At 40.8% G+C, this 25,146-nt stretch overlaps 1 protein-coding gene across 6 annotated transcripts in view; it reads left to right on the top strand.

Annotated features, from left to right (window-relative positions):
- Positions 1 to 25,146, top strand: part of sobpa (sine oculis binding protein homolog (Drosophila) a) — a 433,378-nt gene that overhangs the window by 293,862 nt on the left and 114,370 nt on the right. For 3 of the 6 annotated variants that reach the window (XM_060849379.1, XM_060849387.1, XM_060849348.1), the window contains one exon: positions 3,136 to 5,999. In XM_060849379.1, the coding sequence (XP_060705362.1) occupies positions 3,136 to 5,109 (1,974 nt within the window). In that variant the 3' untranslated portion in view covers positions 5,110 to 5,999. Of the gene's footprint in view, positions 1 to 3,135; positions 6,000 to 25,146 lie in introns of those variants that run through there. The other 3 variants (XR_009646484.1, XM_060849365.1, XM_060849357.1) reach the window with 2 other exon arrangements.

Raw genomic sequence — 25,146 nt, 5'->3', positions numbered from 1 at the left:
AAGCTTTTAAAATCATAAAGGCATGGATAGGGTGAATAGCTAAGGTCTTTTCCCTTGTGTAGAGGAGTCCAAAACTAGAGGGTACAGGTTTAAGGTGAGAGGAAAGATTTAAAAGGGATTTAAACCTAGGAGTAATTTTTTTCATGCAGAGGGTAGTGCGAATATGGAATGAGCTTCCAGAGGAAGTGGTGAAGGTGACATTTAAAAGGCATCTGGATGGGTACAACAATACTGAATGTTTGAAGGGATTTGGGCAAATTGCTGGCATATTGGACTGGATCAGTTTAGGGTATGTGGTCAGCGCAGATGAGTTGGACTGAAGGGTCTCTTTCCATGCTGTATGACTCTATGACTCTATGACACCTGTCATCTGCAGCCAAGGCCTATGTCTGGCCACGAGGGCATAAACTCAACTAACAGTTAAGAAGCTGTTGGAAGTTGCTTTGAGAAAATGTGGACTTTTACCTTAATTTATGAACTCCGGTTTGCTGATTGGTCCTCCTCACCTGTCTGTCTATACGTATCTTTCAAGCAACAGTCACTCTTCCTCCCTCCTTATCCCTCTAAACAGAATGTAGAGCAGTGTGTGTGTACATGTGGAAGTGAATATTAATTAGGCCTTATACTCTTAGAAATACACCACCTAATTAATACTTAAATTTGGTCAGTTGCATAAGCTTTTATTGACAAGAAGCAACCGCATTTATGAATTTGTATTTTTGTTGGATAATTTGTACCAATTTCATAAATGATAAGTCCATTTCTACATCTCTGTGATCCAGCTATATGTGCACTTTATTTATTTGCTTCATTTATTTATGGAGGACAGTGTTTTACAAAGAATTAAATAATGATAGGGGTTTATGCATGCCATCATAGTTTATAAATCTGTTTAATACACCATGCCCAATAAAGGGGTAGAACTTTTTTTTTCACATTGAGTTGCAAGCAGTGATAGAATTAATAAATGAACTTTCAAAGCTCCAAAATTGCAAGTTCATAAAGTTGTGGTAATTGGTAGTTATTGCATTTGGTAGTGATTGATCCTTGGTATTGAGCATTGTAGTAATTGATCTTCTTTAGTAACACTGTTAGATATATTGTCGAGAGCAACCCACAGAAATTGCTGTGTCTGACTGTAGGAAGGAAGAAGGGAACAACCCAAAATGAGAGGGCATATCCAAGGTGTTCGTGGTATTACCTTCAAGGCAGCCAGAAATATGGCTGATTTCCCCATTCCTATTGCTCTCATTTCACCACCTCATCCTGATTCTCCAGTCTGTCCTAACAACAGTGAGGAGCAAGTGCCTGCTGACTAATGAAATATGAGAACAATTTCCGCTGAGAAATAATATAGAAATGAAGAGGGTGAATTATGTAACCTAAGCTGTCTAACCATCTCCATTTCAACATACACATTGATTGGTTTGTCCTGAATGCTATATTGAGAAGTGAGCTGCAATGATATTGTCAGAGCCTATGATGAGTTATTTCTATCGTGCAAATTCAGCAGGTATTTGCAAAGAGGGTTATGTGAAACAGTGAAATTGTGTAGTCTCTTTGTAGTAATGAAGCTGTGTAAATTATATAAAAAAGGTTTTTATTGTAATTTAGATTTCAAACAGAGGCAGGTGGGTGTTGTTTATTTCTATGAAAGGTTTTCTTCAAAAAAAGTCATGTCTTTTCTGACCAGTGACTAAATTTAGCATTTGTCAGAAAAGATGACTGCTGACCCCTGTGGTGTTAATGGAAAGATGTTTATACTGTGGGGCTTATGATAGGTAGAATGATCATTAAAGGTTATTAGCTTTCTTTTCAGATCAGATGAATGTTGGATTGAACATGTTTCTAATTAAATTTAGGGTTGAATTCAGAAACACATTTTGTTTCATTCCTCAAAAGAGTTCAGGGTAGTTAAAAGAACCAGTGACCTGAGAAGAAGGGTTTAGTTTATAAAGCTTCCAAACTAAGAGAATTCAGTTAGAAATCTGCAGGTTATTAAAGCTGACAAGGGTTAGTGTCTCAGGCTTGTGAAACGTTGATCTCAGCAGACTTTAAATGGACTCATTGAATTGTCTCCACAGTCCATGGAAATTAAAATGTAAGGAGTTAGCTAAATAGAAATGTAGAGATGAGATGGGGTGTAATTTTTCTGGACTTGAGTCTCCATGATGCATAGTGTCAGGAGGAAGTATGTTGAAACTTTTTATTGTTGTGTGCTTGAGATCTTGATGAATGCCACCCATATTTAGATAGCTTTTTTTCAAGGTTCTTTTGTGTAGTAAACTGCTGTACTTTTGTTAAGGAAATCTGCAGCATCATATGAAAATGTCTGTGACTAACCACCATGTGAAATAACTAAGTAAAGGTCCATCAAGACAGGTTTCAATCTAGATTGTGGCTTGTCCAGTACTACCATTATCTGGGATCCCAACTGATTAAATTCATTAAATATAACTTACTCAATATTATCATTTTGGAACCTGCCAGAGGGGATGAATGTGGAAATGGGGACTAAGCGATAGCTTACTGTGATATACGAATCACTCCTGTTTTTGGCAACTATTGCTCTTGGTATTATAAGATTTCCACCTCTCCCCTTAGCCACAACCTCAGCTTATCTGTTTGCCAAAGCTAAGTTCTAGATTTTGGAAAAGGGAGAGATCAGCCTGATGCAACTGCTGGCTATTCAGTTACTCCCTCATCTCCCCATTCCACTCAAAACTCAATACCCTCCTGCTTCTACCCTTTCTGTAGGCCTATCCCTTCAAGAAACAGTAGCCTCTATTTTTCAGTTATTTATACCATCGAGAAAACTTTGGCAATCCAGTTGGAAAGTTATAAGCCTTGCAACACTTTGCTACATTAAAGGTGCTATATCAAGGCAAGCTGTTATTATTATAAATCTAAGTCAGTAAGATAAAGGCCCATAATCAACTATTTTATATTAATGTCATGTAATTTGGATGACTATCAAATTCACTCTATTTTCAATGAAAACAATGTAGTGTCTTTGAGTGATTAATCTGTTTAGGCGATTAAATAATATTAAATAACTTCATACTTACACCAAACATCATGTTTGTTTTGGAGTAGCTACACTTTCTAATGTGCTTTCAATTGTTCTGACCACAGGTATGTGACTGGTGCAAGCACATTCGACACACAAAAGAGTACCTAGACTTTGGAGATGGAGAACGACGGCTACAATTCTGCAGTGCAAAATGCCTCAATCAGTACAAAATGGACATATTTTACAAAGAGACCCAAGCCAACCTTCCTGCTGGGTTGTGTAATGCTGGGCATCCACCAGTGGAAAATAAATCTGATAACCCAGGCGTGCAACTACTGACTCCAGAGTCTTGGAACATGCCACTGTCAGATGCTCGGAGAAAGGCCCCATCTCCTGTGGCACCTTCCTCGCAGACTCAAGTCCCCATCCATTCTGCATCAGCTACTCTGTCCCCATCCGATCCTGCCAGTAGTTCTACTGCCAAAATTCACACCCCCATATCGAAGGCAGTGGCTGCTAATGAAAGTTCCAATATTGCACCAATGCAGCTTCAACAGCCAGCCAATATAGTGCCTCCAGTGGGTGTCCCTCCAGGTAATCCCTCTATGGTCATGACAAACCGAGGTCCTGTGCCTCTGCCAATATTCATGGAGCAGCAGATGATGCATCAGATTCGCCCATCATTTATCCGAGGACCTCACACTCCAAGCCCTAACAGCCCTCTGTCGAACCACATGATTTCAGGGCTTGGTCCTCCAACAGGGGGTTCCCGAACTATAGGTCCTAATTCCAGCCCCATGCACAGGCCGATGCTCTCGCCACATCTTCATCATCCATCTACACCCACAGTGCCAGGAAACCATCAAGGGTTACTCCCCTCAGGAGCACCCCTGCCAAATGTTTCCTTTCCACACATAAACATGATGCCAAATGGCCACATGCATATCCCACACCTTTTAAACTTTGGGGTGCCATCACTTGCCCCTTTGGTCCCCCCTCCGACGCTCCTGGTCCCCTATCCTGTAATCGTTCCACTGCCTGTGCCGATTCCGATCCCCATTCCAATTCCACACACCGTTGACTCCAAATCCACCAATGGTATTTCCAGCAATGCTGAGAGTCTCATTCCAAGCACTTCGAATGATGAAGATGACACAAAAGAGCCAAGTAGTTCATTGACATCAGATCACATGCAGCCGAGGCCTTCCAAGTCCAGTAAAGCCTCAGCTAACTGCTCAAGCCATTCTTTGAACCAGCCAGCCATACTTCTCGACACCAGCAGGAGTGAGGTTGTCGATCTAACGGTCAAGCCTAATGGTCCAATTAAAAGTGATTTTTCTTATGCTGACATGGTAGACTTTCCGCAAGATGGAGTCATAGACTTGACCATGAGCCATAGAAGCAGACTTAATCACATCGGTCATAGGCCTTTGCATCCTTCTGTGAAACTTGAGAATGAAGGCAGAAGTGTTGTAGATTTGACTGTTTCTAGTCCAGATAAACGGAACTGTCTTGACTGTAGGGATTTTCCTGATTTGAACCCTATTGAATCAAAGGTGTTATCATGTAGTGATTCCTCCCACTGCAGCACTATCCAGCTAAATTCAGGAGGTGACTCTGATTTAACACCTTGTAATCTGGTTGTGAATGGCACAAAAAACGTGGATGGTTCCCACTGCTCAGAAGAAAGACCAGACCAGCAGCAGCTACAACCACAACAGCAGCAGCAGCAGCAGCAGCAGCAAGAACAACAACAGGAGGAGATCGCTGTCAACGAGCTGGAGTCAGTCAAAGAAAACAACTGCACACCAAACTGTCAACTGGAGTTAGAGGCAGGTAAGAAGGCCTCAATTGAATCACCCCTGGGTGGGGTGGACAAGCAGGAGGTAAATCATAATCCTGCAGATGAGGACCATGCATATGCCTTGAGAGTAGTACCCAAGACGGGCTGCTTGATTCAGCCTGTGCCAAAAGCGACTGAAAAGACTGCCATAGCACCCTGCATAACCTCAACGCCAGTACTCAACACAGGGCCCGAGGACAGTGAACCGCCACTGAAACGCAGATGTCTCCGGATTCGAAACCAGAACAAGTAAAGGTTTGTTTTGAAATGCGTTTACAAAAACCTGAAGGCAACACATTTGCAATACAAAAGAAGATACAGTCATATCTGACCTTTATGGCAATGAGCATTTCAAAAATGGTTAATTGTAATGTTAACAAAAAAAAATAAATATTTTAGGCCAATTAGCACAACACGTTTCCTCCAATAAGGCTTTATACATCCAAATTGGCAGTGGTTTTTGGAGTTTTTCGGATAGCTTGATGGTGCTAATATCAAGGGATCCAAAACCTGCCTTCCATGGGGGCGACACTGTGATACTTCACTCTCCTGGGTATGCTGATTAATCAAAAGTTTGGTGTACGTCATTTTAAAGCCCAGAATTCAAAGAAACGTTCTCTTTTATTCACCTGATAAAAAAAAATGAGATAATCATTCCATTTTAAGTGCATTAATTATATTTAGATGTCTTCGGTGTTACAATTCTGACAGGGCACAAGTTGTACACATAATGAACTTGTCAAACAGCTACTTTTACTTGGCAGGTTTAAGACTGTTGTGGTCATGGGTGGCTGGTGCTGGAGAAAAATGAGTCCTTGTTCTTATATAAAGACAGCGATTTCCTTTATATCAGTATTTGAAAACTGAGAATAGCAATAAAACTGCCCTAAGGAAAAAAGTAACCGAATGTTTATTTATCACTGGATTCAGAAAGAGCTCTGAGTGAATATGCTAGCAATCATAAACATCCAAATTTCTGAAGACAGTTTTTCCCCTTTTAAGGAACTGCACAGTTTGGGGCCTCCTAGGGAGAAATCCCGTCTGTCAACGAGAAAAACAAATGGGTTTTTTTTTGTTGGTCAGCAGGTGTCCATCAGGGAAAAAAAAAGTTGCAAATTCTTTGGTATAATAACATTTTGTTTTCTGCCCACATTGAAATGAAATATATGTTGTCTTCCTTAAACTCTCATCATGAAAAATAAAGACATTTTTACTAAAGTAGCACTTTGACTACAGTAGGCTCCTTTTGAGATTGTGCAGATTTTGTCATCAGTGATGAGCTAGCAATAGTCTCAGGTGATTTCAAAGAAAGTCTGGAAAGATCTAGTGATTGCTGTGGCATGGATATTCTTGCCTTAATTTTCTTCCAACAGTGGCTGTAGCAAAATCTAGCAATAATAATGTCAATGAGCAGGCAATGTAGCCAATCATATTAAAGAATTCTCAAAGACAGCAAATCACTGAGCACAGATTGTCATTTACTTTTGAATCATTTCACAATGAGTGAAATAATAATTGGAACATATACACGTGGTGGAGATGGTGGTGTAGTAATAATTTCACCGGACTCAAGATCCAAAGACTAATATACCGGGAAAATAGATTCCAATTCCACCATGTTAATTTCTTTTTTTAAAATTAGTATTGAAAGCTAATTAGACTAATATTGACCATGAAACTACCATCTGGTTCAATAATGTCCTTTAGGGAAGGAAATCTGCCATCCTTGTACAAGACTCCAGACCCCTGGCACGTACTGGACTCTGAATTGCCCTCTGAAATGACCTAGGAAGCCATTCAGCTAATGGGAATAGGCAACAAATGCTGATCTTGCAGATGATGCTTACAATCCATGAAAGAATGAATTTTAAAATGGAGATTGAATTAGAAGCTGAAGAAATATTATAAATCGAAAGATTACTCATTACAAATAAAGTTTAATGAGTGAGAGAGGTTGTTGTCAATAATTATGACTAAGTACATTCAAAAACCCAGTTACATCTCTTGCAGTAAGGCACAAGTTTAGTTTTGAGGAATTTTTGTACTGAGGCTAGCAGCGTAAAAGGTGCAAGTCCCTGTCGAGTTATTTCTAAAATAAACACAAAGAACTACAGACCCTGGAAATCTGGAACAAAACAGAGTGAGCTGGAGAAAACAGCAGGTCTGGCAGCATCTGTTGATAGAAAAGCAAGGCTAATATTTTGAGTCAACTGACATTTCAACATTGGCTCAGTGAATTTGAAGCATTAACTCTGTTTTTCTCTTAACAGATGCTGTCAGACCTGCTGTGTTTCTCCAACACTCTGTTTTTGTTTAAGTTTTTTTCCAAGGGTTAAACTGTGCCCTCATGGATGGGCTGAGAATCACTGAGTTTCACTTTAAACTATCTGTGCAAAGACACCAGATTTTCCTGTCAGTTTTATTGCTATAATGACAGAGAACTTTGACAGCTTTGCTATGACTGAATGCACAAATTCCGGGACAATTAATTGAATGCTAAAGGGATAATGGATTGAACAAACTGGCTGCCTAATTGAGGGGACTGAATAGTGAGTAAAAGTGACTTAAGTCAGGTGCTGTCTGTGTATAGGAAATGTGCCATGTACAAGACAGAATGGTAGTATAAATGACAACCTTAAAGTAATTAGCAATACAAATTGCACATTCTTGCATTTAATTCCAATGAGGACTATTATAATTCTTCTGAGTGTGTTAACATTCCCATAATTTTACAAAGAGCATCTTTGAACAGCATTACAGCTACACATCTGAAAGTCTCTTGTTGCACTGGAGGACTAGCTTGCTACCTTAATGGAGACAGGAATTTAAGCTCCTACATGAGGATACAGAAAGTAGAATGGAGAGCTTTCAAATAACTAAAATCACAAAATTATCTTCTGTACAATATGCAGGATTTTGTAGATTGTGAATGGACCTTGATGAGAGAACTTTTTCGGGATGTGAACGGAGACTATGACAAGTTACAGTAATAACGTTATTATTGTGATGATAAAAGCTACACACATGGGATGAGGAAGTTGTTTTAGTCCAATATCTGAAAGCATTGTGCAATGGAAATGTGGAATAAATGTATTACAAATTAGTTGAGCTGTTCTTGTGGCATAAATTAGATGGGCTCTGATGATAGGACATAGATGCTTAAGTAGACTATTCGGCCCATTAAGTCTGTTCCAGCATTCAATGAGATCATGAACAAAGAGACCTTGGAGTGCAGGTTTATAGTTCCTTGAAAGTGGAGTCGCTGGTAGACAGGATAGTGAAGAAGGTGCTTAGTATGCTTGCCTTGATTGGTCAATGCATTGAGTATAGGAGTTGGGAGGTCATGTTGCGGCTGTACAGGACATTGGTTAGGTCACTTTTGGAATACCGCATGCAGTTCTGGTTCCCCTGCTGTAGAAAGGATGTTGTGAAACTTGAAAGGATTCAGAAAAGACTTACAAGGATGTTGCCAGTGTTGGAGGGTTTGAGCTATCGGGCAAGCCTGAACAGACTGGGGCAATTTCCTTGGAGTATTGGAGGCTAAGAAGTGATCTTGCAGAGGTTTATCAAATCATAAGGGGCATGGATAGGGTAAATAGACAAGGTCATTTCTCTGGGGGAGTCCAAAACTAGAGGGCATAGGCTTAAAGTGAGAGGGGGAACATTTAAAAGGGACCTAGGGGGCAACTTTTTCATGCAGAGGGTGTTGTGTGGATGGAATGAGCTGCCAGAGGAAGTGGTGGAGGTTGGTAGAATTACAACATTTAAAAGGCATCTGGATGGTATGGGACCAGACTTATTTAGCATATCTGGACAAATTAGACCAAAGGGTCTGTTTCCATGCTGCACATCTCTAAGTTGCTGACTGATTTGATAATCCTCAAATTCACTTTCCTGCTGCATCACCTTTTCCTTTGATTAAGGGCATGCACTGTACAGCAGCTGATGAGGGGAAATAAATTGGCTTTCTTTCAGCTTGAGGTGTTTTTTAACTGTAAATAGGAAAATGGCTCCTCCCTTTCCGGAGATCCAATGGCTACTGACTGATTATTCACACCCACAAGCTGTTCAGCTTCCTAGGAGACAATCACATAGTTGTTGGCAGGTAGGAGGCCTTTGCCAATGAAAACTAGTAACAGGTCCCCAGACCAGTCAGCTACTTGTTGCTGGCTGAATCTCCATTGTATAAACTCCAAGGCTGCAGTTCATCTGCAGTAAACTTTCCCTCGTTGCTTGAACAAGCAACTGTGTAATCAGCATTCATAATGAGTGTCAGGTAACCTTTAAAAAGTACATGATCCTTCCCACAATTCTTGGCTTTTAAATCAGTTCCTTTTCCCATTTTCCATTTTATAGCTCAATAATGAAAGCCTTTGCACCATTGAGTACAGACCAAGCCTTGTCAACCTCTCCTTATCGGAAAATTCCATCATACCTGGGATTTTTATCCTGCTTCCACTGCCAGTATCTCTTTCCTTAGATAAATGGGACCAATACTGTTCACAATGTTCTTGGTATAGTCTGACCAGTGCTGTACAGCTTTAGCAAGACTTCCCTATTTTTATGCTCTATTCCCTTTGAAATTTAGCCTACATTGCATTTGTCTTCCCTGTTACCTGCTGAACCTTTACAGTACCTTTTTGTGATTTATGTACAAGGACTCCCAAATTGCTGTGTGGTGCAGCTTTCTGCAGTCTTCTTCCATTTGAATAACCTTCAGATCTTCTATTATTCCGGCCAATGTGGATAACATCACATTTTCCAACAGTATATTCCAAAAGGCATATTTTTTGCCCTTTAATTTAATCTGTCTGTAAATTCTTTGTCTTCCTCACCATTTAGCTCTCCATTTGCTACAAACCTGGCTATGACACATTCTCTTCTCTCATCCAAATCATTTATATATATTGTAAATAATAGTTGCCTCAGTATTGATCCATGAGGCATTGTACACCACTAGATACAGATTGTCACCCTGAAAATATCTCCTTTATCGCAACTGTCTTTGATTAGTAAGCAAATTCTCTTTCCATTCTGAAGTATTACCCTAAACACAATGGACTGCTAACTTATTAAGTAGCCTATTTGTACTACCTTATCAAACAGCTTTTAGAAATCCAAATATATTACATCTACTGTTTCCCCTTTATCTATCCTGTTTGTTACCTCAAGGAATAAATTTGTCAAGCCTGATTTTTTTCTTCATGAAGCCATGTTGACCCTGTGTGATTATATTATGTACTTCTAAATATTACATGCTATTACATCCATATAACATATATATATAATTACATCCATCTAACATTTTCACAGTATAGGACATTAAGCCGACTGGTTTACAGTTACCAGGTTTTTGTCCATCCCTTTTTGAATAAAGATGTTACCTTGGCAGTTTTCCAATCCTCTGGAACTTTTCCAGAATCTGGGGATTCTGGAAAGTAACTACCAATGCATCAACTATCACTGTCATTTGTTTTTTACTTTCATTAATGTTCTAAGATCTATTCCATCAGGTCCAGGAGATGGATTGGCTTGTAGACCTATTTGGCTTTCGAGAATTTTCATTGTCTTTAGTTACGGTTATTGTGTTTATTTTCTCTGGTCGAGGCCTTTTTGTATTTCCAACAAACTGAAATTTTTAGCAGTATCATAAGCATAAAATCTAATTACATTACATTATTTAAATAAATTACAAAACAATTATCCAAAAGATCTATTAATGTGAGAGCATTGTATCGTTACATTTGGCGAAACTTTATATAATGGCTTCTAATTAAGTGTCAGAAGTTGGAACCATCTCTCGTATTTTTGAAATTTACAGTTTGTGTTTTGAAATGATTTGAATTATTCAATAACTTTAATTAAGTGGCATGAATAACAAAGTCATGTAGAAATTTATTGTTAAGAAATTGTGCTCTTTATATAGGTAAGAAACATTCACTTCTGAAATAACTCCATGGAAGCCAGTATCTATTACCGAGTCACCCTTTACTTACACATGCACAATACATGGACTCTGACCAGTGAGCTAAGAGCCAGTCCCTAGAGACAGGAGAATCACTGTGACTCCAGCCGGGACTCCCTGATCGGACCAGGTTAACTGCCCAAACAAGGAACTCAGACTCAATGAGATCCATTTGGCCAATCTCGTTCCAATCGCAACACCTTCTTTGGATAATTTGAACGAAAGAAGTTAAATTAAATTAAAAGAAGTGTGTTTCAATCACTTGTGGTTTTGATAATAATGAAAACAAGAAACATTTCACAGCCCCAAGGTTGAATAAGCCAGTTAGCTTAACATGCATCAAAACGTTTATGTATATACTTAGTAATCTGGTTATAAGCACATAATAATCATATAGTAACAAAAATAGATAACATATTCAGGAAACAGGGAGCTGACAGACTGTGATTAAAAAGTGTAATATTGAATGAAAATTGTATTTTTTAAAAAAAAACAACCATTCCTATGAAAGAGATCCTGAAGTACATATAAATTCATTACTTTGGTGACTCAAGCCACGTACAAAAATGGTATCTTGGTCCTCCCCATCCTTCATCTTTCAGGGTTGAATTTAGTTAAAATCCTGAGTTGCTTTGATCATTCTGAGCACAGTTGTCATAGCCAGTCCTGAAACCAGGTATATTGCATCAGAGATTTTCCGAACTCAATACTCTTCTTGTTTGTAGGGTTTCAAATTTTGTGACATAAATGGTATTGTTTTAACAACCTACTAAGATCAGTCTCCATGTGCTGATGTATTCTCGGGGATTGTTTGTGCATGTCAGAGGCCTGAAATCAGCAGAAACCCAAACGTCCATTTGAACTTAGTGCAGAACTTGTGTTGCAGAGTCGAGATAAAGGAGTAATATCGGTTAGGAGTAAGTAATGCATTATCTAAATCACATTGTGATTTTGTCTCGATGAAAATAAATTACTTTGGAGATGAATGCTTCCTTGTCCTGCATTACTTCAAAGAACCGATTAAACAATCTTAAACTGTTCAGGTGGCCCAATGTGTAAAACCCCCAATAGCTTTACTGCATAACATGACATGCTGATTGGATTAGGCGAAAAGGAGTAGAAGAAGCTTGCATCAAGCATGAAAACTGGCATGATTTCTTTTTTGAAGTCAAATGACCTATTCAATTCTTTGCATTCCATGTAATTGTATGAAGTTTTAGTACATCTGAAAACTTAATGAGTAGGCGATGCACTTTGGAAGAAGCCTAACAAGATAAGGGAGTACTCAGTGAATGGCAGGACACCAGGAAGCTCCGAGAATGGAGAGATTTTAGGGTACTTGTCCTCGGATCCCTAAAGGTGGCAAGAGAGGTTAATAGAATAAATGTGTTCCAGCTTGATATGGCAACTGTTCTGCCCAAGACTGCAAGAAATTACAGAGTTGTGTGAATGCAGCCCGATCCATCACATAAACCAGCCTTCCATCCATTGACTCCGTCTACCCGTCCTGCTGCCTTGGGAAAACAGCCAACATACTCAAAGACACCTCCCACCCTGGTGATACTTTCTTTCACCCTCTTCCATCGGGCAGTAGATACAAAAGTTTCAAAACACGTACGAACAGATTCAAGAAGAGCTTCTTCCTGCTGTTATCAGACTTATGAACGGACCTCTCCTATATTAGAGTTAGTCTTCCTCTGCGCCTTCTCTGTAGCGCATTCTACATTCTGCATTCTGTTCTATTACCCCTATGTACTTAAGTAAGGTATGATTTGTCTAGATAGCATACAAAACAATACGTTTCACTTTATCTTGATACAAGTGACAAGAATAAATCAAATCAAATTAAATCAAAAGAAGGCATATGGGCTTTATCAGTCATGGAACAGATAAAAAGAGCAGAGGAGGTTATGATGGATAAAAACTACAAAAACCAAAGAATTATGGATGTTTGAAATCAGAAACAAAAGCAGAAATTGCTGGAATTGCTACAGGTAATGTTACAGATGCACAAAACTTTATTCAAGCCATAACTGGAATACTTGTGTGCAGTTCTGCTCATCTCACGATCGGAAAGATATGATAGCACTGGAAGGTGTGCAGAGGAGATTCACCAGGATGTAGCCTGGGATGGAGCAGTTTAGCTAGGAGAGCTGCTGGATAAGATTGAATTGTTTTCTTCAGAGCAGAGAAGACTGAGAGGGAGCCTCACTGAGGTGTATAAGATTATGAAGGAATGAACAGGCAGATAGCAAGCAGCTATTCCTCTTCTTTGAACGTTCAATAACTCGGGTTTAATTGTAAGATTAATGACAGGGGGTTTAAGGACATTTGGGGATTTTCTTTTCACCCAGAGGGTGGTGGGAATCTGCAACACATGGCCTGGGAGGGTAATTAAGGCAGAAAATCTCATAACCTTTAAAAACTACTTGGATGAGCACTTGACATGTCATAACATTCAAGGTTATGGCCTAGTGATTAAAAGTTGGATTTGTATAAGTTTTGAATAATTTTTGTCATTATGCAGGCTTGATGGGCTGAAGGGCCACTTCTACTGTATGATTATTTGTACAGGGAAGTTCAGTAAACATGAATATTGCAATATTGAAGGAATTCCATGTTTGCATTGTTGTTCCTATTTCAAATGGCATCTGTTGCAGTGATTTTGCCCATTCAATTTGTTTGTCTGGTGGTCTCATTGTAAGCACTGTTTACAGAGCTGCTGGTTCAAGCACTAGTAGAAGAAGTTGTAGATGAGCTGAATCCAAGGGTGTGTACACATGGATATTCAGACTGCTACAAATAGCTGATTGGTCTGTGCAATATAATGAGTGTCAGGATACCTGCGTTCAAAACAGGCAATAATCTTTGCACCATCTTTGGTTGGTAATTTATTCCTTTTCCTATTTAAGTCACCATAAAAAGGCACAATGTTTACAGTTTATATATGCTGTTTAGGACAGAGGAAGTACTAAGTGCCGCTGTCTCACATTATCCTCTCTCCATGACTTCGTCCTGAAGAGAAAATGCACCTTTCAAACATGCATGGCTCCCCAGTCCATACCTTTTTTTTTAATCTGAGAAGCAAATTATGATGTGATATTTTTCAGCACGCTTTAAAAGGAGACAATACTTTATTCAAGTCTTTATTGCTGCAGATTCTAGTTGTACATATGTCTGTTTCAGCAGTCCTTGCAGATCCCATAAACTGCGAACACGATGAAGGTGATGTGGAAATTCTTCAATATATTTGGTGACAATAGTCTTGGGATCACACCTCTGTGTTGAGACATAATTGTTGCATCAGACTAAGCTTCATTTTTGAAAAAAATCTGCAGATTAGCGAAATGGGATAGGATTGTGGTAAATCTGAGATTCCAGGGTCCTGGAAAGTTTAGGTTCAGAATTGAGTCGTAGAGTCATAGAGATGTACAGCATGGAAACAGACCCTTCAGTCCAACCCGTCCATGCCAACCAGATATCCCAACCCAATCTAGTCCCACCTGCCAGCAGCCGGCCCATATCCCTCCAAAGCCTTCCTATTCATATACCCATCCAGGTGCCTCTTAAATGTTGCAATTGTACCAGCCTCCACCACATCCTCTGGGAGTTCGTTCCATACACGTACTACCCTCTGCGTAAAAAAGTTGCCCCTTAGGTCTCTTTTATGTCTTTCCCCTCTCACCCTAAACCTATGCCCTCTAGTTCTGGAGTCCCTGACCCCAGGGAAAAGAGTTTGCCTATTTACCCTCTCCACTTCTCCTACCCCACTGAACTCATCTCTACCTACCTCGACACTGTCCTATCCCCCCCCCCCCCCCAGTCCAGGAACTCCCCACATATGTTTGAGACACCACCCACGCCCTCCACCTCCTCCAAGACTTCCGTTTCCCCGGCCCCCAACACCTCATCTTCACCATGGATATCCAATCCCTCTACATCTCCATCCGCCATGACCAAGGCCTCTAAGCCCTCCGTTTTTTTTCCTCTCCAGACATCTCCAACAGTACCCTTCCACCGACACTCTCATTCATTTGGCCGAACAGGTCGTCACCCTCAACAATTTCTCCTTTGAATCCTCCCACTTCCTCCAGACCAAAGGGGTAACCATGGACACACGTATGGGCCCCAGCTATCCCTGTCTCTTTGTTGGCTATATAGAACAGTTGATCTTCCGTAATTACACCGGCACCACTCCCCACCTCTTCCTCCACTACATTGATGACTGCATTGGCGCCACCTTGTGCTCCCGCGAGGAGGTTGAGCAATTCATCAACTTCACCAACACATTCCACCCTGACCTCAAATTTACCTGGACATCTCTGATGCCTCCCTCCCCTTCCTGGACACCTCCATCTCCATTAATGATGACCGACTTGACACTGACATTTTTTACAAACCTATCGACTCTCACAGCTACCTGGATTACACCTCTTCCCACCCTACCTCTTGCAAAAATGCCATCCTGTATTCCCAATTCCTCTGCCTCCACCGTATCTGCTCCCAGGAGGACCAGTTCCACCAAAGAACACACCAGATGGCCTCCTTCTTTACAGACCACAATTTCCCTTCCCAAGTGGTTAAAGATGCCCTCCAACGCATCTCGTCCACATCGAGCACCTCCGCCCTCAGACCCCACCCCTCCAACCGTAACAAGGACAGAATGCCCCCGATGCTCACCTTCCACCCTGCAAACTTTCACATAAACCAAATCATCCGCCGACATTTCCACCACCTCCAAAAAGACCCCACCACCAGGGATATATTTTCCTCCCCACCCTTTTCTGACTTCCACAAAGACCATTCCCTCCATGACTACCTGGTCAGGTCCATGCCCCCCTACAACCCACCCTCCCATCCTGGCACTTTCCCCTGCCACCGCAGGAACTGTAAAACCTGCACCCACACCTCCTCCCTCACCTTTATCCAAGGCCCTAAAGAATCCTTCCACATCCATCAAAGTTTTACCTGCACATCCACTAATATCATTTATTGTATCCGTTGCTCCCAATGCGGTCTCCTCTACATTGGGGAGACTGGGCGCCTCCTAGCAGAGCACTTTAGCGAACATCTCCGGGACACCCGCACCAATCAATCACACCGCCCCATGGCCCAACATTTCAACTCCCCCTCCCATTCTGCCGAGGACATGGAGGTCCTGGGCCTCCTTCACCGCCGCTCCCTCACCACCAGACGCCTGGAGGAAGAACGCCTCATCTTCTGCCTTGGAACACTTCGACCCCAGGGCATCAATGTGGACTTCAACAGTTTTCTCATTTCCCCTTCCCTCATCTCTCCCCAGTTTCAAACTTCCAGCTCAGCACTGTACCCATGACTTGTCTGGACTTGTCCTACCTGCCTATCTCCTTTTCCATCTATCCACTCCACCCTCTCCTCCCTGACCTATCACCTTCATCCCCTCCCCCACTCACCCATTGTACTCTATGCTACTTTCACCCCACCCTCACCCTCCTCTAGCTTATCTCTCCACGCTTCAGGCTCTCTGCCTTTATTCCTAATGAAGGTCTTTTGCCCGAAACGTCGATTTCACTGCTCCTTGGATGCTGCCTGAACTGCTGTGCTGTTCCAGCACCACTAATCCAGAATCTGTTTTCCAGCATCTGCAGTCATTGTTTTTACTTCATTAATGTTAACCCTATACATGCCCATCATAATTTTGTAAACTTCTATAAGGTAACCCCTCAGCTTCTGATGATCCAGGGAAAACAACCCCAGCCTGTTCAACCTCTCCCTATAGCTCAAATCCTTCAACCCTGGCAACATCCCTGTAAATCTTTTCTGAACCCTTTCAAGATTCACAACATCTTTCCGATAGGAAGGAGACCAGAATTGCACAATATTCTAACAGTGGCCTAACCAATGTCCTGTACAGCCGCAACATGACCTCCCAACTCCTGTACTCAATACTCTGGCCAATAAAAGAAAGCATACCAAACGCCTTCTTCACTATCCTATCTACCTGCGACTACACTTTCGAGGAGCTATGACCCTGCACTCCAAGGTCTCTTTGTTCAGCAACACTCCCTAGGACTTTCCCATTAAGTGTATAAATCCTGCTAAGATTTGCTTTCCCAAAATGCAGCACCTTGCATTTATCTGAATTAAACTCCATCTGCCACTTCTCAGCCCATTGGCCCATCTGGTCCAGATCCTGTTGTAAGCTGAGGTAACCCTCTTCGCAGTCCACTACACCTCCAATTTTGGTGTCATCTGCAAACTTACTAACCATACCTCTTATGCTCACATCCAAATCATTTATGTAAATGACAAAGCACCGATCCTTGTGGCTTTCAACTGGTCACAAGCCTCCAATCTGAAAAACAACTCTCCACCACCACACTTTGTCTTCTACCTTTGAACCAATTCTGAATCCAAATGGCTAGTTCTCCCTGTATTCCATGAGATCTAACCTTGCTATTCAGTCTCCCGTGGGGAACCTTGTCGAATGCCTTATTGAAGTCCACATACATCACATCTACCACTCTGCCCTCATCAATCTTCTTTGTTACTTACTCAAAAAACACAAACAAGTTTGTGAGACATGATTTCCCACGCACAAAGCCATGTTGACTATCCTGAATCATTCCTTGCCTTTCTAAATACATATACATCCTGTCCCTCGGGATTCTCTCCAACACATTGCCCACCACCGATGTCAGGCTCACTGGTATATAGTTCCCTAGCTTGTCCTTACCACCCTTCTGAAACAGTGGCACCACATGAGCCAACCTCCAGTGTTCCGGCACCTCACCTGTGACTATCGATGATACAAATATTTCAGCAAGAAGCCCAGCATTCACTTCTCTAGCTTCCCACAGAGTTCTAGGGTACACCTGATCAGGTCCTGGAGATTTATCCATATATACCCATTTCAAGATATCCAACACTTCCTCTTCTGTAATCTGGACATTTTGCAAGATGTCACCATCTATTTCCCTACTGTCTATATCTTCCATATCCTTTTCCACAGTAAATACTGATGCAAAATATACATTTAATATCTCCCCCATCTTCTGCGGCTCTGCACAAAGGCCACCTTTCTGATCTGTGAGGAGCCCTATTCTCTCCCTAGTTACCCTTTTGTCCTTAATGTATTTGTAAAAACCCTTTGGAGTCTCCTTAACTCTGTTTGCCAAAGCTATCTCATTTCCTCTTTTTGCCCTCCTGATTTCCCTCTTAAGTATACTCCTACTTTCTTTGTACTCATCTAAGGATTCACTCGATTAATCCTGTCTATACCTTACATCCGCTTCCTTCTTTTTCTTAAACAAACCCTCAATTTCTTTAGTCATCCAGCATTCCCTATACCTACCAGCCTTTCCTTTCACCCTAACAGGAATATACTTTCTCTGGATTCTCGTTGTCTCATTTCTGAAGGCTTCCCATTTTCCAGCCATCTCTTTACCTGCAAATATCTGTCCCCAATCAGCTTCCGAAAGCTCTTGCCTAATACCGTCAAAATTGGCCTTTCTCCAATTTAGAACTTTAACTTTGACCTGAAGAATGCTTAGGACCTTACATTTTCAACTTAGCAGAAATCATACTATTTTACAGCATGGTGTCTCTTTGGCAGGGTTATCCAATTCATCCCATTCTTCAGCTCTTTCCCTCTGTTCATTTCCCATAGGCCCGTGTAAATGTTACCCCTTTCCAAATCGATACCTAATTCCTTTTTGTCATTGGCTCCACTTCCACTCTTTCAAGGTAGTGTCTTCCAGTTATGAAAATTCATTGCAAAACAGTTCCCCTCCCCCCCCACCCCTTTCCCAACTTTTATTAATTATCCTCAGCCTGATTATTGATTCTTCTACCAATGGAAATAATTTCTCCCCATTAACATTGTGCATAACTTCCAGAATTTTGAATAACTCTAGTCAATCTCCCCTTTAAAGTTGTTTGTTTTAAGAGGAAGCTTCTCTAGTTCATCCACAACAACTGAAGTCATTCATTTCTGTAACACCCCTCTGTATTCTGTCCAAGAAAAAAAAAGGACCTCTGATTATCATAATAGATCCAGTCAAAGAGTTCAACACATTAGAAAGAGTGTGATGATTCATGATGAGAAAAGATCAGCTATCAGATGACAGGTTTTATTTCCTTTTGTTGAGGAGGATTTCAAGCTATGTTTGTCAGCAGTGCTAAAGTCTCAATGTAGCTTCAATTATTTTTTATTCAATCATAGATATGGGTGTTGTTTATTGGGCCAGCATTTGTTGACAATCCCTTTTCCCAAGTATTAGGCCATTTCAAAGGGCAGTTAAACGTCAACCACATTGCTTTTAGCCTGGAGTTGCATGTAAGCCAGAAGAGGTAAGGATGGCCAATTTCCTTCCACAGACCAATCTGGGTTTTTACAACAGTTGATAGTGATTTTCACGGTCACCATTAAACTTTTAAGTCCAGCTCTTCTGAAAAATTGAATGCAATTTCCACAATCCCTTGAGGTGGCATTTGGACCTGGGTCCCTCAGACTTTGACTGAGCCTCTAGATCACCAGTCCAGTGGCAATGCCATCACATTGCCATCACATCCCCAATAACTGTATTGTGTGGAAAGGAATTGGTCAGTAAGTGGAAACTACTTTTTTTGGAGGAAGGTTTCATGATCGAAGAGAGGATGAGATTCCATCCTCTGCATCAAAACAGATTAACATTTAACAATGTGGGAGTCTGAAACTGACTCTAAGTTGTCAACCATCCATTGTTTGTGTGAGGAAGAAAGACATGTCCTTGCTCTTCTTTCTTGGCCCTTGCTCATGCTCTTCCTTCCACAGCATCAACTATTCCATTTTGTGCCACACAAAAATTTGAAGAGAAATAAAATTACAGGGTTGTGTTCAAAGGTCAGGGGAATGGGTTGAGTTGGATCTCTCTATCAAACAGACATTGACTTGATGGGTGGAATGGCCTCCATCACATGCTGTATCATTCTATGATTCAACTGATTTGAAGTTATGTCACCTATTCTTCTTCCAACATCAGTTCTGAGACCAAAGCTTATATACACAAGTATTAGAATCAAGAAATTGCATAGGGAATTTTCCTTGGTAAATCTACGTAATACATAATTTAAGGGTTTTCCTCAACCCTCACCCCACAGCCCAGCATTTGATTCCACTGCCTACTATTACAGTAAGTTGTATTAAACAGGCAGGTTTGGTGTCTCCTGTGGTTTGACTGTATATGTAATAGTATCTCCAATTGCTATCTTTCAGCTTCCACTTGCTAAATGTGATTTTTGTGACTGCTTTTAACTAGTATTTCACTGTTGTAGCAAATGGCTATTTTACTGAGTGAAGTGAGATCGAATGATCTACTTATATTATCTGCTTATATTACACAGCAATATACTGAAAGTTGTTGTATTGGATTTGCAATATGGAAACAGGCCATTTACCAAACTAATCTATGCCAGTGTTTAAGCTTCTCATGAGCTTCCTTGCACCCTTTCTAGTTAACAAGCCTTCTCTTAAAAGCAACTGTGTCTTCAGTCTTTTCTAGTAGGTATAGCCTCAGAGTTGTGGTATCATATTTGTAAATTTGTTTGGACCTTCACCAGTGCCTTAATGTCTTTTTGCCTGAATTCTGAACAGTAATCTGGAGAACTGTGAAATCCAACACAAATAGAGCAAAGGATCTCAATGAAGGTGAATTACCAGATGTATCTCAAAACTCAGAAGAAACAATATTAAGCAAATAATTTACTATAGCCCTGTGTCATGTAGTGACCCACGCATCTCCTCATTCATATATGTGCGCACCTACAAGTCCATAGAAGTTACAATTCCAACAGATAATTTGACCCACCCATTTTCTGACATTGTTTACACAGCGCTCGAGCAAATGAATTGAATCACATTTATCCACCTTGTTTGGATTTGAGTTTGCTCTTTTTCTTTTATCCATCAGTCTAATTTAATCTTGAATGTTTACATAATTTCTGTCATTAACTTTGGAAGTTAATTCCGTAGCCTTGCAATTCCACAAAGTTTCTCCCACGACCTGTTTCAAATCTCTTATATTTAAGCTTGCATTGATTGGTCCTCATTCTTAGTTCCAGAACTACTTGAAATAACCTGCCCTTATCCACCCTGCCTTTTCCCTTCACTAAGTTAGTATTGCCTCTGTGGAGATGATTGGAAAATGTACTGTTGCATTAAGGAGTTTTAAAGATCTTCAAAGTGAAGTGATGCAATAGTTTCCAACTCAGCGTTTCCCTGTGTCAAAGTACTCCATACACCAACACACCTCTGCATCACAATTTTGTTAATATCTCTCTGACTTGCAGCAACAATTTAAAATAATTGACCCCTTGCTATGGACTCAGAAACCAGAGAAATGTTTTTCCTTATTTACTCTCATTAAAAGTTCCTCATTATTCTCAGTCTTATGCCCAAATCTATCCTCAATAATTGTTTTCTAATCTTCCTATCATTTTGATAAATCTGTGCTGTCCACATTTTATTGATTTAATGTGGATTCTATACTGGGGCTCCCAAAACCTCACTCCTAGCTTGACCTAACTAGTGTTTTCCACAAATATCTTTAATGTCATATTCCTTGATGTCGTATGCATCAAGTACTTCTATAAAAATACACATTTCATTGAAACGTTTTGTTGTGCACTCATCGGGATAATTGCCAGAATTACCAGTGTATTGGGAAAACAACAGGAGAAGTTGCCAAAAATCCCCAAAAGAACTGAGGATTCTGTTAATCAGAAACAAAAACAGATGTTGCTGGAAAAGCTCAACAGGTCTGGCAGCATTTGTGAAGAGAAATTAAAGTTAACATATTGAGGAAGAGTCACCGCACCCAAAACGTTAATTTTGATTTCTCTTCACAGATGCTGCCAGACCTGCTGAGCTTTTCCAGCAACTTCTGTTGTTGTGTAGAAGTTGACAAGTGGACTCTGTTTGTCATGACAATACCATTAGGGATATGAGAAAGTGAGGGCTGGAGATCAGGATTGAAAAGTGTGGCACTGGAAAAGCACAGCAAGTCAGGCAGCATCTGAGGAGTAGGGAAATCAATGTTTCGGGCATAAGTCCTTCATCAGGAAGGGCTAATGCTCGAAATGTCAATTCTCCTGCTCCTCGGATGTTGCCTGACCAGCTGTGCTTTTCCAGTGCCACACTTTGACAGTGGCAATACACCAGCAAGCTGATAGTAGCTACCGAGCTCATTTAAACTTTAAACCAAGTAGTTTGACTCTCGGTGATAAAGGAATTGCCCTGAAAATTGAACCAGATTTTGGGAATTTGGAACAGGTGCAGTATCTGTACATATTCTTTCTGTAAAGGACAGTGTGCATGAGTTCTAAATTGATTGCCAGCATAATTCTTAGTTCAGTGTATACTAATGGTTATTTAGCTCAAGTTACTCAATAACAGAATCACATCTAATGCTGGACGCTATGTTTTGTACTTTGCATGTGAGAATTGATAGGGGACAATGAACATCCTGCTTCTTGTTACTTGTTACTTGGGACATGTCACTTGATGTGAACGACCAGTCATTGGAATGATAGTTGCATCACAACTGCAAGTTCATATATTTCATTACTCACCTGTGTGAACAGCAGAATATCTATTTGGATTGTTGGCAGTACTCTGTTAATGACAAACTAAGTTAACTGTGATTCTGTGATTAGACAACATTTACAAAATAATCCCGAATATATGAAGAATTATGCTCACAACCAACTTCAGATGGTTAGTTGGGCTCACAATATGGCGCATGTGTGTAGACTGTAAGTTCACAAAGGCCCCGTTCTTTGCAAACTGAAAAACTGTGCGGCATACACAATGAAATAGGTGATTGCAATTCTCTATTGCATTTTTTCAAATCAATGCTTTGAATAACAGAGTCAACTTGCCTGATTTAAAATTTAAGGAGAAAGTGAGGACTGCAGATGCTGGTGGTCAGAGCTGAAAAATGTGTTGTTGGAAAAGCGCAGTAGGTCAGGCAGCATCCAAAGAGCAGGAGAATCGACATTTCGGGCACAACATTTCCTGAAGAAGGGTCCATGCCCGAAATGTCGATTCTACTGCTCTTTGGATGCTGCCTGACCTGCTGTGCTTTTCCAGAACACATTTTTCTGATTTAAAATTTAAACAAAGCTTGGCAGTTAATTGTCAGTCATTACCTAACTTTTTACGTTCTCCATGGCAGTGCCTCTGCCAATCACAATTCACTTGTCAACCAGTCAACATTGTCCTTTCATACACCATAAATGTTGTTCTTTATGTTAGTAAAATGAATCAATTATTCTGATGCATGAACAATAAAAAGTTTCAACAAAATGTCATTCTTCAGTAATGCTCATACATCAGTTTATAAAACCCAAAATATTGTGAACATTTTCTGATTCCATTTATTTTCTCTTCCACCTGAGGGAGTTACATACCTGGACTTCAAAATGTTGCTGTTCATCCATACTTTTCAACATTCACAGCTCTGAATCTTATTTTGCTTTTTGGCCCGAGTCCAAGTTTTATCAAAGTTTTGAAAGGTTTGCAGCCTGCAGGCCCGGCAGGTTCCCTTGCTATATCTGACCAAACTTGCCTCATTACTGCTCCTCGGATGCTGCCTGAACTGCTGTGCTCTTCCAGCATCACTAATCCAGAATCTGGTTTCCAGCATCTGCAGTCATTGTTTTTTACCTCATTAAAGACCTACTAAGTCCCTATGTCTTCGTTCATAGCTGATTTCTGCTCCATCTTACCACATGCTACTCCCAGACTAAATCATCACTCAGCAGATATCCAGGATTTAAGCATCGTCTGTTATAATTGTGTCATGTTTAAAAGTCCATCCTGCACCTGGACAAGCACTGTCAGGCCGGAGACACCCTGCACATTTGTTGTCCTTTGCATCAGACATTGTAGGCAGGGGAAAGTTGGCACCCTGCTTTGCAGGCAGGAACCTGGAGATCTGCTAGGCAGGGACATTGTACTCCCCTGGACCAGCAGTGGAGGCTATGACACCAGAGTGTTCCAGCCTGGTCTGAGTTTATCCATTGGCAACTTTCACTGCTTGGAGAGAATTTCACCATGTCGCTTGTGAAATATGTAAAAGGTGGACTGAGATGACCTCAATGTCAAGCTGGGCATTGCCACACTTGTCACTTGATCATACGAGAAATCTAGTCACTCACACCCCTGTAAGATTCTTTCCCTTCCCATGGCCTTGCAATGAACAACACTGACTTGTAGAATCACCTGTCTGTCTACTCCACAAGTTAAAGTTTTAAATTGGAGCAAGGCCCATTTTGATGGTGTTAGACAAGAACTTTAGAAAGTTATGGGGGAGGTGGTTTGCAGGTAAAGGGACATCTGACACGAGGGAGACTTTCAAAAGTGAGCTAGCCATAGTGCAGGATAGTATATTCCTGTTAGTGTGAAGGGCAGGCGATCAGGAGTAGGGAACACCGAGGGATATTGAGGTTCTGGTCAAGTAAAAGAAGGAGGCATATATCAGGTATAGACAGCTGGGATCAAATGAATCATTTGAGGAGAATAGGGGGTGCAGGAGTACACTTAAGAGGAAAATCAGGACAGCAAAAGGAAACATGAGATAGCTTTGGCATTTAAGGTTAAGAAAAATCCAAAGAGTTTTTACAATAAAATTAAGGTCTAAAGAGTAACTGGTAGAGAATAGGGCCCCTTAAAGATCAGCTAGGCCATCTATGTGTGAAAGCACAGAAGATGGACAAGATACTGAATGAATATTAGGCATCAGTATTTATTGTGGAGAAAGACATGAAAGCTAGGGAACTCAGGGAAATAAGTAGTGATGTCTTGAAAAGAGTAAAAAAATGAGGTCTGCAGATGCTGGAGATCACAGTTGAAAATGTGTTGCTGGTTAAAGCACAGCAGGTCAGGCAGCATCCAAGGAATAGGAAATTCGATGTTTCGGGCATAAGCCCTTCATCAGAAATGTCTTGAAAAGAGTCCATATTACAAAACAGGAGATGCTGGACATCTTAAAATGCATATAGGTAGATAAATTCACGGACTTAATCAAGTGTATCCCAGAAAATTGTGGGGAGCTAGGAAAGAAATTGTGGGTCCTGCAGCAACGATGCTAATTGTATTATTGATAGCTACAGGTGAGCTGCTGGAAGACTGGGGTGTGGCTAATGTTGTGCCCTTTATTTGAGAAATGCTAAGTGGAAAAGCCAGGGGACCATAGACTGGTGAGCATGACATCAGTGATGGTAGGTTGTTGGACGGGATTCTGAGAGACAGAATCTATGTGCATTTAGAAAGGCAAAGACTGATTAGGGATAGCCAGCATGGCT

This window comes from Hemiscyllium ocellatum, chromosome 3 (genome assembly GCF_020745735.1).
Source record: "Hemiscyllium ocellatum isolate sHemOce1 chromosome 3, sHemOce1.pat.X.cur, whole genome shotgun sequence".
Lineage (NCBI taxonomy): Eukaryota > Metazoa > Chordata > Chondrichthyes > Orectolobiformes > Hemiscylliidae > Hemiscyllium > Hemiscyllium ocellatum.
This window is presented reverse-complemented; position numbering and strand designations above follow the sequence as displayed.